Genomic DNA, 16,955 nt, shown 5'->3' with positions numbered 1-16,955 from the left:
GCTCCTCCGCGGGGCTGCGGGGGGACTGTCCCCGCTGGCAGCTGGAGCGCTGGGGCAGGGGGCGCTCCGCGGGGTCTGCCAAAGCCGGGGGCAGCACCCGGGTCTCCTGGAAGCCAGTGCAGGGTCTCAGCAGCTTCGCGCCGCTCCGGGAGGGCGGGGAGATGTTCTGAGGCTGAACTCAGCCTTTTCTTCCTTGGCCGGACAGTGACTTCTCTTCCTCAGTCTCAACTTTTGAGCTGCCCTTTGCTTTTGTTCCGCTCTTCATCTGTTTCTGCTGGAAAGCTCTTGTGTGCAAAGCTTGTCACGAGCTGGAACTAGCTACTTACTACTAGGAGCAGACAAAAAGTTTAATTATTAAATTATTGTTATTTGTATTATTAAATACAAACGTCCTTGGAATTATGAACTGGATAGCGTTGCAATGCGGGCCATCTTCAGAGGGAAGCCTCCATCCTGTGCTCTTTGAGGTCTGTCACGCGCAGGCAGCAACTGAATTAAAAGCAGGAGTTTGTGGGAGCTGTTTGGACTGCACGTGGTTAACCTTAACGATAATTATTCCGTGTGCTCGTGGTAGGAGAATATCTCACAAGTGCCTTAAGTCCTCCTTCGTGTCTTAGCTGCAGAGTTACAGAATCTGTCTTAAAGCCACACAAGTGGTCACATTTAATAGTATGGGGCCCTTTTAGCCCTGTTTTCGTGTCTAAACTCGGTGTGATCGTGTAAGCACCGTCTTCGTTTGTAATAACGCTTTTATTGCTCCACCTGAAATAATAGAAAGGAGAGGGAGAAGCGTAACAGTTTTCAACTATATGATCTTTTCTGCTAATGCTTTGCTTTTTTAGGTGGAATTACTTTTTCCTGTATGATGGTTCAAAGGTTAAGGAAGAAGGAGATCCTACGAGTGCTGGGATTTGTTATTTTTATCCTTCCCAGGTAATGTCTGCTTTTATTTTGGTGCCTGTAAGGGAATACCTGTGTTGTGAGTCAGTGGTGATAATTCTGGTTCAGGAATGGTCAGGCTTCCAGGTGGAGCTTTGGATTAATTCTTACTTAGTACTCACAAAAGTTTTAAGAGAACTCTTGCTACTAGAACCAGGCGGAGCGGAGTGCTGCTCCACCGGGCTCGGCGCACAGAGACCCTCGGGCTTCTGCGGCTGGGCACGGCGGGGGTGCTGCTCCGTGGAGTTGTCCAGCAGGTGATGTGAATAAATACACACCAGGGATGAAGGTGCCCCTGAAGAAGCTCTACGCCCTTGTGCTGCCTGGAAAAAAGCAGTCCAATTATTTTTACCCCCAAGCAATTTGCCTCTGCTAACTGCATTTGATTTATAGTTGAGTTGAACTTATAATGAATTTTTATTTATGCCTGAATACAGTACTGTTTTTCAAGTCCTTTTAAAAGGAAAAAAAAACAAACAACATTCTTTCTTCCCTGCTTTCCTTGACAGACTCTCCCCGACCAGCAGGAACTGCTGTGTGGACAGATTGCCGGAGTGGTGCACTGCATGACTGAGATTTCTGGAGCTCCTCCAAGCCTCATTCGCCTGAGGAAGCTCAAGTTTGCAGTTGTAGTGGATGGAGAATTTCTGTGGGTGAGTTCAGGAGATCTGGAGGCAGTTGCAGAGTGAAAACAGTGAGGGAATCTCAACTACTGTATCAGAGAGCTTTTTTTTTTTTTTTTCCAGGCTACGGGCTGCACACAGGTAGACCTGGGGAGAGCTGGGGTGGGAACTTGCAATGCACAGCTTTTCATTGCAAGGTAACTGAAGTTTTGTTTACCACAGCCTACAACCGTGTGTCGTGGAAGTCACTTGGGCTGTTGTGTAAAAAAGCTTCACGTATCTCCTCTGTGCTTCCACACCCAACATGTTTTCTTAAGACGTGCCTGGCAGTGGCTGCGAAGCACCGAGCTCTGCAGCGTCACGTGTGTCCGTGGGTTACTGGCAGGGACTGGAAGCAGGATTCTGCCTGCTGCAGGTCATAATAAGGACTCAGTCTCCCTGTTTGATAGTCTGATTGCTCTTTGCTTCTAACCTCCTGCTGCAGAGCTTTGTCAGTGGCAACAGACATTTAGTACACAAGAGCAGAGTCCTGACAAAAATGCCCCAAACCATCCCCTGGAAGTGGGCTGAGACCAGTCAGACCTGCTGAATTGGCTGTTCAGGCGCTCCCTGAGGCGCGAGGCCTGATGCTTCTGTTTCTCTCTCGGCAACTCAGAAATTCAATGAGGCATCGTTGTTGCTGTAAATAATAAGTGAATTTGAATATTTTTAAGTCCTTAGTTTCAGTAAAACATTCTCAGCTATTAGAGCACCGAGCTAGGTCATCTAATGTGGGAAGGAAGTGTGTCTAAAACACTGGATTTCTGATATCATTTATTTATCCTGTCTGTGCCAGGGCTCTTCTGTGGGTAGTTTTGAATTTCCTTTTCATGTGACTTGTGAATCTGGGGGATGTTTGCCTGCCGCAGAGCTGCTTGTACGCCTTTGATACTCATTTGAAAGTGCTAAGAGTTGTTCTCACCTGCTGTGCCTGGGTTTTTTCAGTAAACATTCCTCATTTATGGCTTTCTGTATTAAAGGTTCTGGGCTGTGCTGTTGAGCTCCCTGATGTCAGCTGTAGGCGGTTTCTGGAGCAGCTGATCAGCCTCTTCACCTTCTACAATGGACCTGTGCACCGTGCGTACATGGTAATGAAAGATCAACAGCCAGGGGGTCTCTAGGAAGAGATTTTAAACAATTCCCACCTTGGCCGAGCTCTGCCCAGGCCCACCCACGCTGGGACGTTCCCTTACATCACCTTCCCACTAAGGGTCAGAGCAAGCCCACGTATCAAAGAGCTGCAAGCTGGAAAAGTGTCCAGGCCCATCCTCCCGTTGCGCCGAGGGAGTGAGGGTCTCTTCTGAGCGTTTCCTAGATGTTCAGGCTAAAGCAGTTTCCTCTCGATGATGTTTTCCTCCTTATCCCTCTCAAGACTTGTCACTTAGAGGGGCTGTCCCAGACTAAGCGCATCTGACAGCCCGGATCCCTTGAGGCCTGTGCAGTGACAGCCCTGTGGATTTTTGTTGTCTGCAGGCGTTTTCTCGGGAGGAGCTGAGCGGGCAGTGGGACAGATACATTGATCATATCCAAAAAAACACCAGTGACCTCCACAGGATTTTCAATTCTCTCTGGAATCTGGACAAAACCAAGGTAAAAGCCTGACCTCTGCAGTGTCTGGCGCTAGAGCTACCTTAGTGCTGGTGGTTTTGTGTTTATTTGCTGCTTTGAGTGTTTCCCAGGATTCTGTGGCCTAACCTCTTGTGGTTCCCCCTGTCTAGGTGGACCCCCTGCTTTTGCTGAAAGCAGCTCTCATCTTGCAAACTTGCCAGCGCTCTCCCCACATCTTGGCAGGCTGCATTCTCTACAAAGGCTTGTAAGTAACCAGGAGTCACCTACAGGGTGAACCTGCACCCTAAATCCACCTTCAGTCCCGGGGCTGTGATCCTGGGAGCAGAGCAAGGGCGCTGGCTGGACACCCAGGGCTGCTGCTTGTTCCTGGCAGGAACACGAGTGCTTCAGGCAAGGGAATCCCTGTCTGCTCACGTATTTCAGAGAGGAGGAATGGTTATTTGTGTTTATCAGTAGGAGGAATGGAAGCATGAAGAAATTCAAGGTTGGGTTTAGTAGTAATCAGCTGTCTTGGATACTTAGCAGGACCTGAAGACTGAACTTCTTAGACTTTTTAGGTGGAAGTCACCAACAGAAAGAAAGATGTGTGAAGATTATTCTTTCCCATTAGTGTTCTCTTGGCAGCCTTGCAAAGAGAGTGCACGTGTGTGTGTCTGTGTGTATTTTTGACTGAGTTGTTGGCCAGGACCACTGTCTGTACTGGTAGGAAGCGTGCAGAAGAATGAGCCAGAAATTCCCCTGAGAAACGCTGGTTTCTTCCAACCAAAGGTGATGATGCTGCGGATGATGAGGAAAGCCTCAAAGGTGGCCTTGAGCCACAGGAGCTGGGGGATTTTGAGAATTTCATGGCAATAACATTCAAGCACTGTTTCTTTTGGCATAAAGTGTTCCTGTAACACTTTTACAAGCACATTGGAATGATGCTACGGCGTGTGCCAGTCTGACAGAGCCAGAGCAGGCATTTCTGAGGCAGTGATCTCATAGTTGCAAGCAGGACACTGAGCACAAGTCCCTGCAGCACCTTAAAGCTGGCGGCAGGTTGCAGTGGAGGTGGATGTCTGGCTCAAGAGCGGAGTCTTGTCCTGCCTCTGCCCAGCACCAGCGTGTGTGTGTCTCATTATATCACTGGTCTGGTAGAGATTTTTTTTTTTTTTCACCAAACATCATCAGAGTCCTCTGAACTCTGAATCTTACTACAGCCCTGCAAAGGGCTTTGTACTTGAGTTAAACTTCCCCGTCTTTAGAGTCTTCTGGAGGTTCTCCAGAAGGTGGGTCTCAACCAGACGTAGATGGAAGGACAGGGAATACCTGTGGCAGCCCCATCCAAGGGCCACAGTACTTTGTGTGCTCGTCTTTCCCAATCTTCTCCACTGCCCACAGCAATTCACGGGGTGGCAGGAAGCCTCTATGGATTGGTCTGTCTTGACTCAGCAAAACCAGATTTGTTGGCCCAAAGTAAACACCAGCAGGTGGTTTTCCTGAGAGTGGAACCGACCCAAGAAAGTGAGAGTCCTGGTGATCACTCAGCTTGTGTTCCTGGTGGGGGGGTGTTAGCTCCGGCCCGTGTCTGGGGCTGGCCCTTCACCCCTTGCAGCCCGACTGGGAGAGGTGGGTGCTGTGGAACCTTCGAGGCCCCCCTGAGGTGCCCAGCTGTGGAGCGGGGCCCTCCAGCACCCTCAGATTATCTCAGGGTACCAGTACCAGCCTGGTGTGGGCGCTGCTGCTGGCTCTGCCTGTCTGCGGGAGATGCCAGGCTGCTCGTGGGTGACTTTCTTCTGTCCCTGCAGGATCGTGAGCACCCAGCTGCCTCCCCCTCTCACTGCCAAAGTTCTCCTCCAAGGCACTGAGTCTCCAGGCCAGGTACGTTGCCAAACACCTTCCCTGCATGCAGATACCCCGCAAGGGACACGGCGTGGGAGCTCTCCCTCTCCTCACTTAGATCTTACATGTGCTGGGAAGGACAAATACTGATGCTAAATGTTTTTATTAGTTACAGTTGAGTAAGGGTGTGAGACTCCTGCACTAGGAATTTGGTTTTTTTTCAGTATTAAGTTACTGAATCCATGAGTTCTAATTTACCTGATGTTTTGATTAGCTTTTTAGCCAAGTTTAGGTATTTAGTGCTAAATATACAAAATGAATGTCTGAAAGTGACAAATAGATCAACTTCCGTTGCCATTAAAACCTGTCTGAAGTAATTACTGACATGCTCACGGTCTTCTACACAAAAGCCCTGGAGATCCAGATACGAAGAAGGCCTCTGGCTGAGTGAAGAGGTTTTTGTGCCCTGCACAGGCAGCAGTGGCAAGTTGTGGGGTTTGTCCTTGCGTTCAGATGTGCTTTGGTTCTCGGGAAGTCCCCGTGCCTTTGCGGGCTGCTGGAAGAGAAGTCCTGGTGGCACTGGTGTGGAGTTTGAGTCACGGCACAGAGCTGATTCTTGGCTTTTCTTTCAGAGTGAGCCTGGAGGTGAGGAGCGGCGGGAGCCTGGTGAGCATCCAGCTGCAGCGTGCTGGTTGCCAAGTGCACAGCAGCGGCATATGGGCAACCTTCTGGGCTCGTGTTCTCCCCAGGGAGAGCAGGAACTGGTTCTCTGGGATTCTCTGGGACTGACGTCCAAGCTCTTGCTGGGTGCAGGAGCGTGTCCCTGAGGGTGTTGGTGCTGCTAGTCAGCCTGTGCCAGTGGGTGTTGTGCAGTCAGAACGAGTCCCTTTGGCTAAGCCAACGAGTTTGCTCTTTTGGGTTTAATTGTCAGTTCTGCTGATTCTCAACATGCCAGCTTTAATTCCCATCACCCGTGTGCCTACTTGGCCCCTGACAGAGCCCTGAAAACAGATGGCTGATGCTTTCAGTCCAAACCTTCAGTCATCGTTTCTGAGCATCAGTTTATAGATATTCTGCCAGGATGGTTAGGAAAAAAAAAAAAAAAAAAAAAAAAGAGGGAAAATGTAACTGTGTCAGGCATTAAGGGTACGAGGGGGATGAGAAAATGCTGCCTAGTCAGACAGGGTCTGTTTGTGGTGACCAGGGTGATAGCATGCCTTCTCCTCCTCCTGCGGCCTTTGGGCTGGGGGAGTTTGGCTTCTTCATGCTGGGGCATGTTAGTTTAATCCTCAAACCTCCGTTGCTCTTGCAGATTCTCTGTTGCCGCAGGGTGTCCGTATCATCCCCGTGTTCCTAACAGAGGATGAAGTCTCGGTGCTCCGAGACTTCCCAGTGGAGTGGACGATGAGGTAGGAAATCTGATGCTCAGAGGCGCTTTTGCAGGCAGGGACCTCACGTGCTTGCTGGCCGTCATTCCTCTTTGCTCTTCTGCTGACCCAGACGCTGTTGTCTGGCTGTTAACACTACCTGAGGTCCTTCAGGCCGGGCAGAAGTTGTGGTGTCCCCGTCTCTGCTGTGACACAGCCTGAGCAGAGCTGCTTCCCCAGACCAGCTGCGACATTCCGTTGTTTCTTGGCTTGCAAGCGCTGCCTTGGTGCTTGGGGAGTGACACGGTGACATTCCCAGGAATCTGCTGCCCAAGAGCCTTGTGCTTTTCACCTCCGTTACACCTTAGCCCGTGCTTTTCCACACTGGGTGCTCTTTGTAGCAGAGAATAGATCAGCTGTTGAATGCTGCTGGGAGGCGACAGTGTTATTAGATATGTAATAACTCCAAACAGACCCCACTCAGTAGTTTAATCAACTTGTCATCTCCTGCTAGGTCATCCATGTCCCCAGCAAGCCCTAGAGGAGAGAAGAACACTCTCTGCTCCCAGGGGGGTTCAGAATCAACAGGAGACCTGGATAATCTCTCTGTGCAGGAGTCCCCTGAGCAAGCTTCAAGCACAGCTGCCCTAGAAGATGCTGTGCCATCAGGCAGCCTTGCCAACACGGGCCCTCTGAAGGGCTTCCCCCAAATGGAAACTGGTACAGAGAATTCTCCAGCTGCAGGACTGGGCAGCCCAGACAGCCAAAGCTCAGAGCTCGGTAGAAAAGCATCCTCCCTATCAGAGAGAGGCACAGAGCAGCCGCGCAGCCCTGCCACACTCCAGACTGCTGAATATGCTCAAACTCCAGGTCCCTATCGGGAAGGCTTTTCCTTTCCAAACCCTCACACCCCGGAGCAGGAGAGTCAGGGCATGGGGAAATCCCTGGTGGCCTCTGATCTTGAGCCACACAGTTCCCGAGGTTATGCAGCTGGTGGCAGTCCAGCTCTTTGCTCTCCTGCCCAGGAGCTGAGCAGAGGGAAGGCGAGTGAACCTGAGGAGCGAGGAACCCTGAGCCAAAACCACGTCTCTGGAGAGAGCACCGGTGCAGCTGGTGGCAGCGTGGAGGGTTTGGACTGCCCAGGCCCTGCCCTGGGGTCCGAGCACCGAAGCGGGAGGCAGCCGGCAGCAGTGGCAGCTGGGGGGAGCCCCCCTGGTGACCCAGCAGAGAGCACGGGGTGTCCCGGGAGTGGGGACAGCCCAGGAGCTGGAACTGATGTGGAGTCAGGGGAACGGTGCAGACCAGTGACGATGAGCTTGTACGTTCACTGCGTGAAGGGCCTGGTGCTCTGCCTGCTGGCTGACCATCGCCTCCAAGAGGAGCGGAGCTGCGTGGAGGACGTGGTAAGTGGGGAAGCTCTTCCAGCCCTGCAGACGCGCTCGCTGCTGCTCGTCTGCTGGTGGGTTCGGGGGTCAGGGCTGTTGGATCGCTGCTGCCATCTCCCCCCTCACCTGCTCGGCGTCGTGCGAGGCAAAGCTGTTTGGCTTGGGGCTCCTCACCGCAACCGGCGCTACGTGGGAGGTTGTTCACGCACGGCAGGCAGCAAGCCCGAGAGGTGAGAGCGTTGTCTCACAGGCAAGTCCTGTTGCCTGTTGTTGTCTGTCGGCGCCAGCGCTGGAGCAGAACGCGTAGGTGTGACCGTCAGACAGCCCCGCGGGCTGCCAAAGGCCTCTGCTGGATTGGGGATTTGCTGGGAAACCCCATCGGGTTTGGAGGGCTTTTTGCTGAAGCTCCACTTCACCTGTTGTAGTTTCTCGCTCTGGAAGCGCCAGAGAGACGTGTCTGGCGGCGAATCCCCGCGGGGTTCCCTTTCTCGGTGGAAGTGGGGCTGTGCGTGTCCCCAGCCCGCTCGCCCTGGCGCTGCTCTCGGGGGTGCAGGGGGCCATTCGGGTGCTGTGAAGAGGTGCTGTGCCGGAGCACCCCCGGGTTACTCCGCTGCAGGGTTCGGTCCAGCGCGCGGGCTGCTCTGCGGGCGGCGCGGGGCTGCGGGGGCAGGACGTGCCAGCCCCCCGTGAAGCGTTTGTCTGCGGAGCCGGAGCTGCTGCCTGGCCTCTGCTTCCCTCCCAGGGAGCTGAGTCAAAGCTGCAGAGGCCTGTTTGATATGCCAGTTGCCATAGGAACAACCTAATTTCTTTAACCGTCAGACTGGAAGGTGGAGGGAAGCTCAGCCTAGCGCTGGCTCCCCGCATCAGCACAGCCTCAAGGTTACTCCTTTTACTGCCGAGCTCTGGGACTCGGAGGCCGTGGCCCCAACGTAAGCAGGGGGATGCCACCTCCACGCAGCAGGTAGGGCTAGGCTGCAAATTTGGCACAGAATTGCTGCAAAATCAGCCGAGGCCGGGAGGTGCAGCTTTGGCCTTTGGCACCAGGCAGGGCACGACGCTCTGTCCCCTCTCTGCTCGTTTCGGACAGGCGGCGGCGCGACGGCTCTTCTCTGGTTGCGGGCAGAGAGGGCGATGCAGGCGGGTAGGAGCTGAAGGTCGTCCTCGTTGCACAGGCACCCTCAGCTTCTCTGGGTCTCCCCTGATCGTGTCTGGGCCGGCCAGGCTCTGCCCTGCTCACAGGCAGGGTGGTTCTTGGCAGCCCGAGCAGCACCTGCCGCTGGAACCGGCCTCTGCTCCGCTCCACGCCTGAGCTGCCCTGAGAAGCAGCGTCCCAGGGATGTAGCTGGCGTGGGAAGGGCCTTGCTGGGCCAGGGTTAGCTCTGCTGGGACACGCTGCCCGGCCTCCTCCCCTCAGACGCCTGGGCAGGGCCAGCAGTGGGCCCAGCCTGGCTCAGTTTGTCATTCAGTTCGTGAAGTCTCAAGATCAAGTGCCTGACGCTGGTGCTCTGCAGCTCAGTGGATTGGCCTTTGTGTGTTGGCCCAGGACTGACAAAACCCTGTTCCATCCAGGTGGTTCTTTTCCCAAACACTCTGCTTCCATCTCCTCTCCTCTTGCTTTGGATCTCAGAAACCGGTGCTTTCACACAGCGTGGGCTCTGGCTGTGGCCGGGCTCTCCCTCCAGGCGCAGGGGTGAGAGGCGCCGCGTGTCCCCCCCGGCCCAGGAGTGAGCGCGTTGCTGGAGGAGGCAGAGCCGGGCTCTGCTCTGGCGTCATGGTGGGTTTGAGGCGTAACCTCAGCTTCTCTGTTCCTTTGTTTATCTGTAGATTAAAAATGACCCTCAGCTCTCAGGGATGTCAAAGCTTAGTTATAATTAATGTTTGTCGAATGCTTTGAGGCCCCTGAATGACACCAAAGAAGGGTAAAATATGCTGCTTGTGCCACTGGCAACAGCCGGCAGCACCCATCGTCCCTCTGCGAGGGCGGTTTCCAGTACAGGCTTTCCCCGAGGAGCAGGAGCCTTTGGAGCCTTTCAGGCTCGCTTCCCCCTGCCTTCAGGTCTCATCCCACCGTTTCACTGCACAGAAAGGAAAATCTGTTCCCTGACCGGGGAGGGGGGTCAAGGGTAGGCCGGGCACTACCGTCCTGCTGAACAGAGCTTGATCCTCTCCGTGGCGGAGGAGAGCCCACGGCCAGGCTGGAGGATTGTGGAGTTGATCTTCCCAGCAGTGCCAGAGGGCCCTGAGCCTTACCTGCACCCTGCCTGCTGCCCGGGAGCCCCAGCACAGCCAGGGCAGTTGGGAAAGCAGCTTGGCTTTCACGTTAGCGCGCTGTGCTAGCCCATTGCTCTGTTACCCCACAGGTGAGGCTGTTTCCTCAGCTTTTCCTTTTTATTATGTTTTTTTTCTTTTTTTCCCCTTCTGGTGACAGCCCAGGGCCTGCAGCCTGCAGCTGGTTCCACACGGAGGTTGGGTGCCCGTTAGAAGGTTTACTCGTGTGGTGAGAGGGTGCTGCGGGAAGTGCTGCAGGCAGTTAAACCCAGCCCAAGCGGATAAAGCTGCGTCCTGGGTTGCTGTGTCTGTCTGGTCTAATAAGGGCTGGTAAGCAAAGGAGTAGTCCTTGCTGCAGCTGGAGGTCGCGGCCAGGATGTGAAAATGAGCCCTGGAGAGTAACATTTGATGGTAAATTAATGGAGTTGTGTATTTTCTTGTAATTAATAGCATCAGGTGGTTTAATGGCTAATTTTCAGGTTGGAATGGCCTTTTCTGAGTCCCCGCCTCGCTGACTTGTGAGCAGGGAGACTCCGGTGCTTTCCTCTGCGCCCGTTCCCCAGCCACTCCCAGCGGGAGTGTGGAAGGCTCCATCCCTCCATCATGGACGGGGGTCACCCGAGCTCCCTCGGGACCTCCTTGGAACTGGGTGAAGCAGGGCTGTTGCTCTAACACGTTTTCCCCCCCCCCCATCTGCAGTACCACAGCAGTCTGGCTTCTCTAAATGGCCTCGAGGTTCATCTGAGGGAGACTCTGCCCAGAGAATCCTCATCCTCAGCCAAGACAACCTACAGCTTCACCCACTACGACTGCGTTCAGAACGTGCTCACAGGTAAGCCTTCGTCTGTGGAACGGCAGCTGCTGCGGCGGAGGGACTGAGAAGGGTCAGGGTGACCTTTTCTCATGCTTCAGACAGCTCAGAAACACTGCTTGCTCTCGCTCCTGCCACGTAGCCTGCACGTAAGGCCCTGTTGAGGAAGCTTTGTCCTTTGTGAGTTTTTCTTCTGCTGAAGGCAGATCACTTTGGATGTGAGCTGGAGGCTGCGGGCAGCCAGAGCTTTGCTTGGAGTTATGTTGCCGGGGGGGTTCTGCGAAGAGGACAGGACTCAACATCCTCTTCAAACATGCCCTCCTCCCCCCGACTTCCCTCAGCCCCGCTGCGATCCCTTTTGTCCCACCATACTGCAGAGTGTTTGTCAGTCTTTTTTGGCGACGAGAAGCAGGAGCTGGAACAGGTAGTAGCCAGCAGTTGGGAGACTGCTGCCCTGGACTGATGAGCGGACCACTGCCACGCAGAGAGCCCTGAGCACGTTTTGCTCCGGCTCATCCAGATATTTCCCTTCTGGCAGCCTCACAGGCAGCGTCCCACCTCTCTCCAGCTCAGAAGTGTTTAGGGAAAGGGACAAACCCTGTTAACCCGGCCTCAGGCCGCCTTGTCGCCCCTCGGGTGTGTAGGGTGGGAGGGTGCCCTGGGCTGAGCCGCTGACTGACCTCACCGAGGTCACGCTGGGGCTTAGGGTGTCACCTGGTCTCTGGTGGGTGCCCAGGGTCTGTGGGAGAGGTCCACAGCCTTCTGCCCGGGACACGGCAGCACGCTCCTCTACAGAGCAGGCTTTTAACACACCCCTCTCGCTCCTGTTCTGCAGCCAACCTGCCCCAGACGCCCGGCCCTCTGGACCGACACTTCCTGAGGGCGGCTACGCTGATCCACTCCGACTTCAGCCAGCTGCCGACTGCCTCGGAGGTGATAATCAGGTAAGGTGTGCTCGTAAGTGCCTCCTCTCCCGGGCACGGGAGCGCTGTGTGGCACACGGAGTGGGCAGAAGCGGACATCCCCTTTGCAGAGGCCGGGCACACGTTGGCGTGTCACACGGGTCAGTCGTGTCGCTGTGTTCCCTCAGGTTTGCTCTTTAGACGTGGGCTGCTCGGCGTTCTGCCTGCGCAGTGATCTGCTGGCGAGAGGCAGCGTGTTCCGGGCTGGGGTGGCACCACAGGGTGAAGGCACAGCTGAGTTGTGCCACGGCTTTGGATTAAGATACAGCGTTAGAATATTGCCGGTTCCTGGCACCATAAGGTTCGAAGACACAGTTTTAAATATAGCTGTTCCTAATAAATTGGTGTCTCGGCTGGGAGCCAAAGGCACCCAGAATTGGCAACCTAGATTTTGTTTTCTTGCATGGCTTGCTGGGTTGGAAACAGGCTGTAACGTGCGTGGCAAACTCAATTGTAACGCGCCAGGCGCGATGGTCTTATCGCAGGCAGCGCCCGCCCGCAGAGCCCAGCAGATCCTGCCCCCCCGGGCGGGTCGTGGGGAGGTTGGGCGTTGTGAGCCTGCAGATGCTGCGTGTTTGTCCAAAACACGATGAGATAAAGACGCTTCTGGGAATTACGCTGTTTCACTTCTCTGACACAGCTTGCCAAGGGAATGTGAATCACACCCTTCAGTGCTGGAGAGCTCCTTGTTTAGCGTTACTTTGACTGGCTCCTTAAATCCTTCACCGGCCAAGCTGGCGGATTCTGTGTTGCCCCAAAAAAAGCAACTCCATGTGTGAATCAGACTGAGTAACAAGATGACTAAAACTGCTTTCTTTTACGGAGAGTTGTCACAGAAGGGTGTCAGCAAACATACCAGTTGCTGCTTTCCTCTGTCAGGGAGGATTGCAGAGTCCTTTGCTCCCTGCCAGCCTTCCTGCAGGTAAATGCCGAGTGCTGGGTTTTCACCAATGGCTTGAGCGGATGTTATCTGGCTGTTGTCAGCCCCATTTCCTTTGCTCTGCTGAGAGAGACCTACAACACCCTCTCAATGTCCAGGATCCCAGTGCCACTGGTGTCCCTGTGCCCAGCGCGGTGAGTCGAGGTGGATCTTGCACAGAGCTGTAAATCCTGACCGCTGCCCTCTCTCCTGCCCCTCCAGGAACGCCTCCACGGCCGTGTACGCCTGCAGGAACCCTGTCCAGGAAACCTACTTCCAGCAGCTGGGTGCTCCTCTCCGCAACTCGGGCGTCCCCAACCCTCATGACAGCGCGTTCAGCTTGCCGAGCAAAGCCAAGCAAAAGCTGCTGAAGCACGGAGTGAACCTGCTCTGACCGAGGCGCTGAGGCAGCGTGTCCCAGCCCGTGCTGAGTTAGTCCAGCTCCAGTGAGTAAAATCCCGAAGCTGTTTGTCCCGTAGGAGGCACAAGGCTCTGTGCCGTGTCGGTGGGGTCTCCCTCTGTGCCCTGAGGAAGAGGCACCCACTGCCCTGTCCCTGCAGCGCATCTTGTGCTCCTCGTCGTGTCCCGGGGTGCCCGTGCAGGGTATTGCTGACGTTAGCACTTACCAAAGACTGAAGAAGGACGGTAGCTGTGGTGGGACGCTGGGTTTACATGGACTCTAGGACTGTTCGTGGTGCTCTGCCCCCACAGGCAGAGACGCCCAGAGTGCCTTGACCTGAAGTAAAATCTCTCCTTGCTCCGAGCTGCGCGGACACCGGGCAGTACGGGCTTTGAGGTGTCAGTCAGGCCGCTCGCTGCCTACATCCGCCCTGCTCAGACTTGGGCTTTATTTATATCCCTTAATCTATAGCAGCGCTTCCCTGCCCTGACGTAACGCCTTACCTTGATTAGCAGAGCCTGCATGTTCTCAAACTGGAACAGAACAAGTGCTGCAGAGCTCAGAATCCTCCTACAGGCGCTGCCAGGGGGTTTGAGCCTGTAGCTGAGGGATCCTCGTCCCTCCACGCCCGCTCGGCGACTGCGGCCCAGCGCCGCCTCCCCCCTGCCCACCAGCGCCGCCGTAACCTGCCGGCCCCTCGGCACCGTGGTGGTAGGGAGGCACTACATCTCCTGCCTGCTTCCTCCTCCTCCTCCTCCTGTTTCACCTCCTTGCTCTTGCTGCTCAATTTGTCTACACTCTGTTGACAGCAAAGCCGAGGGGCAGCCCCTGAAGCTAACGGGACCAAAGAGGTTTGTAGCTCCTCGGCAGCTGTTGCCTTTCTGCTCGATGGTGGGTCTGTGATCTGTGATTCTGTCCCCTCCCAGCGCCTGGTGGGGGGGTCGGTGGTGATGGCTACTTAAACCTGAGCAGTGGCTACCTGCATCTGCCTGGGCTGTGTGGGTTGGAGCCTGCTGCTGTTACGCGCACACGTGGCCACAACTGTGAAAATAAAACTCTCCAAGACTCATCCACACTCTGTGTCAGCAGCCGGAGTCCTACTCACTGCTTGGTCGTTGTGTTTGTGACTCCCGGTGTGAGGGGTTGGGGTTGGGTGACCGAGAGCCCTCGGTGGCTCCGTGCCGAGGGCGAGTTCCTGCACTGCTGGGGTTGAACAGGCAGGGCCTGGGGCTTCGGTCACTCCTGCAGAGCAGCTAGAGGGCTGCTGCGGGGCGGTGTGTTGCTGCTGCAGGGTGAGATGGCGAGCGGGCTCGTGTGGGTGTTAGCAGGGTCCCCCTGGGAGCGGGGCACCATCAAGTCGCTGTCGTCACGCCGCCCCGACAGCAGACAGTTCCCCGGGTGCCTCTGCCATCACAGGGCTCCTGCCTGGGGCGTTCGGTGGCCTCCGGAGGAGGATCCAGCTGCCTGCTCGGCGTGGCCGGGCAGGGGTTGGTGCCTGGCTCCCAGCTCCGGCTGCCGGGGAGGTGTTTGGGCAGCGGGAGAGCTCTGTGGTGCGGCTCCCCGCTGCTGCCGCCGCCTCCTCCCGGGGTCTGTGGCCACGGAGCTGCTCCACACCCACCTAACAGCAGCGTGGATGTGGAACCTCGTTGTAGCCCGAGCTACAGCCCTCCAGGAGACCTCCTGCCCCGGCCCTGCCCGGTGAGACAGCAGGGTGTGGAGAGGGATGAGGTGGTGGGAGGAGGCAGGAGGAAAAGGCGGGTGTGTGCTCCAGCCCTCGCCACGCTCTGGGCTCTGACAGGCCGAGCCAAGAGCCTCCCTCTGTTCGGTGCTGCTCTGTCTCCTCTCTGCAGCCCCGATCCGGGTTCCCTCCAGGAGCAGCCGCGAAACGCAGGCAGGGCTGCCAGGCACCTCCCGGCTGCTCCGCTCCCCCGAGGGAGATCCTGCCGTCTCCTCGCTGGGTGTTTTGGGAGGTGGTTGTGTGCTCTATCTGGAAACACTAAGGAGTTGAAGGAAAAGCCTGAGAGGGACGGGAGGGAGTTTTGGCACAGCAGCAAAGCACGAAATAGATGCTTTAGCCTGCTGTCGTCAGGAATCTTCCGCTACAATCTGCTGTGCCGTCTGTCGGCGGTGGAACAGCTGGGGCGGCTTCGCTCCCGTTTGCTTCTTGAACTGCATCTGGCCACCAAGGCCTCGCTCTGTCCTCTGATCGTTAAGAGGAAAGATGTCTTGTGGTGGTACAGCGACGAGCTCCAGGCCCTTGACTCAACGCTTGCGTCAGTGTTTAAAAACGGGTCATTTCAAGCACGACAGGATGAGGAGCAGCTGCTGCTCTGGCCGGGTCCTGTCTGGGCGAGGGGCAGTGCTGCTGGGGGGGCCGGCGGCTTTGCACGGGACTATTTCTCGCCTTGCCGAGCTGGCCCCGTGCTCAGGGCGACTCTGGGCACCAGCTTTTGTGCAGGACTGAAGTGGCAGCCCAGCACCCTCCTCCCGAGAGCAGCTCCCAAAGGAGCTGCCGGCGGCCCTCCGTGCGGGCAGCTGGAGCATTTGCCAAACTGGTTGGTTTGAGGACTTGGGGGCAGGCTGGTGGCCTCGCTGCGGAGCCTGGGGGCAGGCCGGGTGGCCGGAGATGCAAAGCAGATACTCCCTGTGCTCCTCAGCGCGTGGGCTGCGGGTGAGATCCGGGCCCGGGAGGCAGGAGCTGGTCAGAAGTGCCCTGGGACCGGGTGTTTCACAGCGCTTCCCTCGCCCAGCAGAGTCAGGGCGGGCCCATCCCCTCCTCCCACCCTGCAGGTCCCCCTTTCCCAGCGTTTCTCCCCAGCAGCAGCTGGGCTCAGCAGGACCCAACCCCTCGGTGGTTTCCTCGAGCCTGGACTAGTTAGAGCAGGAGGCAGAGCCGTTCTGTTTTCAGCACAACTGTTTATTGATAATCTTTGCTTATCCACTGTATGAATGTTACCAAACCGTAAGACAGTTACCAAGCCAGCCTGCTCCCTCAGGGTCGGCTTCCAGATACTCGATGCGTGTAGAAATCATGCACTTCGGATATTCTGTAACAAGACAGGTGTAAAAAATATCTCGGATGTATTTGAAATCTCTGCCTGATCTTGCAATCTAATCACTGAAAAATCTGTAGAGAAGTCGGAGGGGAGCAGGGTTGCGTTCCCCCCTCCCCGGGCAGGGCTCCCCCGGCGTGGCCGGGGGCGCAGGGGCAGCGCTGAGCACCCAGGACATGCTGTGCTTCACACCTAGCACGTTACAAACCCGAGGGCAGCTCCGCACCCCCGAACAAACCCCGGACGCTGGGGCCGTTTCAGAAGCGTGTTGCTTGCTGGGCGGGCAGGAGGGCTGCAGGATTAACCCCCCCCCAGCCTTTGGAGACCTTTCCCCTGCTGTCAGGGACACGTGAGCCGCCTTGCTGGGTGCTTGCCCTGGCGCGGGGGAAGGAGAAGGTGGAGCAGCAGGCAGCTGCCCTCCTTTCTTCCCCAAAGCCCTGCTCTGCCTTCCCAAAGAGCGTCCCTGCCCCTGCGGGGGCTTCCCAGCTTGCGCTGTCAAAACTGCAGGTTGCGGGTAAAGCAGGGAGGAGATTCGGGCAATTGATAACGTCCTCGGTCAGATTAAAGAGCAGGACTCGACGGGTTTGCTGCCTCGTGGGGCTGGGGCCCCTGCAGCTGCAAGGGCAGCCGGGGAGCGGGGTCTTCTCCCTGCCTGGGGGGTAAAAAGGTTTCTCGAGGCTGGGGAGCTGTGGGCATGCGAGGGGGGAAGCAGGAGCCCCTGGGCTTGTGGTGCAAGAGCTCTCTGTGTGTGCAGAGCGTGGCCTTGCCTGCACCCCCCTGCCTGCCCCAGCCCGGGGGG

General features: G+C 56.2%; 2 protein-coding genes across 3 annotated transcripts in view; one reads left to right on the top strand and one right to left on the bottom strand.

The window, feature by feature from the left end:
- The window catches only part of SRRD (SRR1 domain containing), a 21,095-nt gene that overhangs the window by 3,369 nt on the left and 771 nt on the right, over positions 1–16,955 (bottom strand). Inside the window, exons 3-5 of the mRNA XM_026859993.1 lie at positions 16,065–16,150; positions 14,970–15,086; positions 14,746–14,751 (exon numbers count right to left, since the gene is read on the bottom strand). Coding sequence (XP_026715794.1) covers positions 14,746–14,751; positions 14,970–15,086; positions 16,065–16,150 — 209 coding nt within the window. The remainder of the gene's footprint in view (positions 1–14,745; positions 14,752–14,969; positions 15,087–16,064; positions 16,151–16,955) is intronic.
- On the top strand, positions 811–14,207 carry HPS4 (HPS4, biogenesis of lysosomal organelles complex 3 subunit 2). 2 transcript variants are annotated; one of them, XM_026860025.1, is made up of 12 exons: positions 811–933; positions 1,449–1,592; positions 2,582–2,689; positions 3,075–3,191; positions 3,320–3,414; positions 4,958–5,030; positions 5,624–5,657; positions 6,304–6,400; positions 6,873–7,761; positions 10,711–10,843; positions 11,658–11,766; positions 12,926–14,207. In XM_026860025.1, the coding sequence occupies exons 1-12, from the start codon at positions 826–828 to the stop codon at positions 13,095–13,097; spliced, it is 2,079 nt and encodes a 692-aa protein (XP_026715826.1). In that variant the 5' UTR covers positions 811–825; the 3' UTR covers positions 13,098–14,207. The 2 variants fall into 2 exon arrangements, with proteins under 2 accessions (XP_026715826.1, XP_026715827.1); XM_026860026.1 differs by lacking the exon at positions 811–933 and adding an exon at positions 1,686–1,759 and having other exon boundaries at positions 1,479–1,592.

Source organism: Athene cunicularia, assembly GCF_003259725.1.
Source record: "Athene cunicularia isolate RWA chromosome 15 unlocalized genomic scaffold, athCun1 chr15_part1, whole genome shotgun sequence".
NCBI classification, from domain to species: domain Eukaryota; kingdom Metazoa; phylum Chordata; class Aves; order Strigiformes; family Strigidae; genus Athene; species Athene cunicularia.
Note: the sequence above shows the minus strand (reverse complement) of the source record. Positions and strands in the feature narration are given on the sequence as shown.

Coding starts and splice junctions, on each gene's coding strand:
- HPS4 (XM_026860025.1), top strand. CDS start 826: ATGCTTTGCTTTTTTAGGTGGAATTACTTTTTCCTGTATGATGGTTCA. Junction 934..1,448: donor GTTATTTTTATCCTTCCCAG/GTAATGTCTGCT, acceptor TTTCCTTGACAG/ACTCTCCCCGACCAGCAGGA. Junction 5,658..6,303: donor TGAGGAGCGGCGGGAGCCTG/GTGAGCATCCAG, acceptor TTGCTCTTGCAG/ATTCTCTGTTGCCGCAGGGT.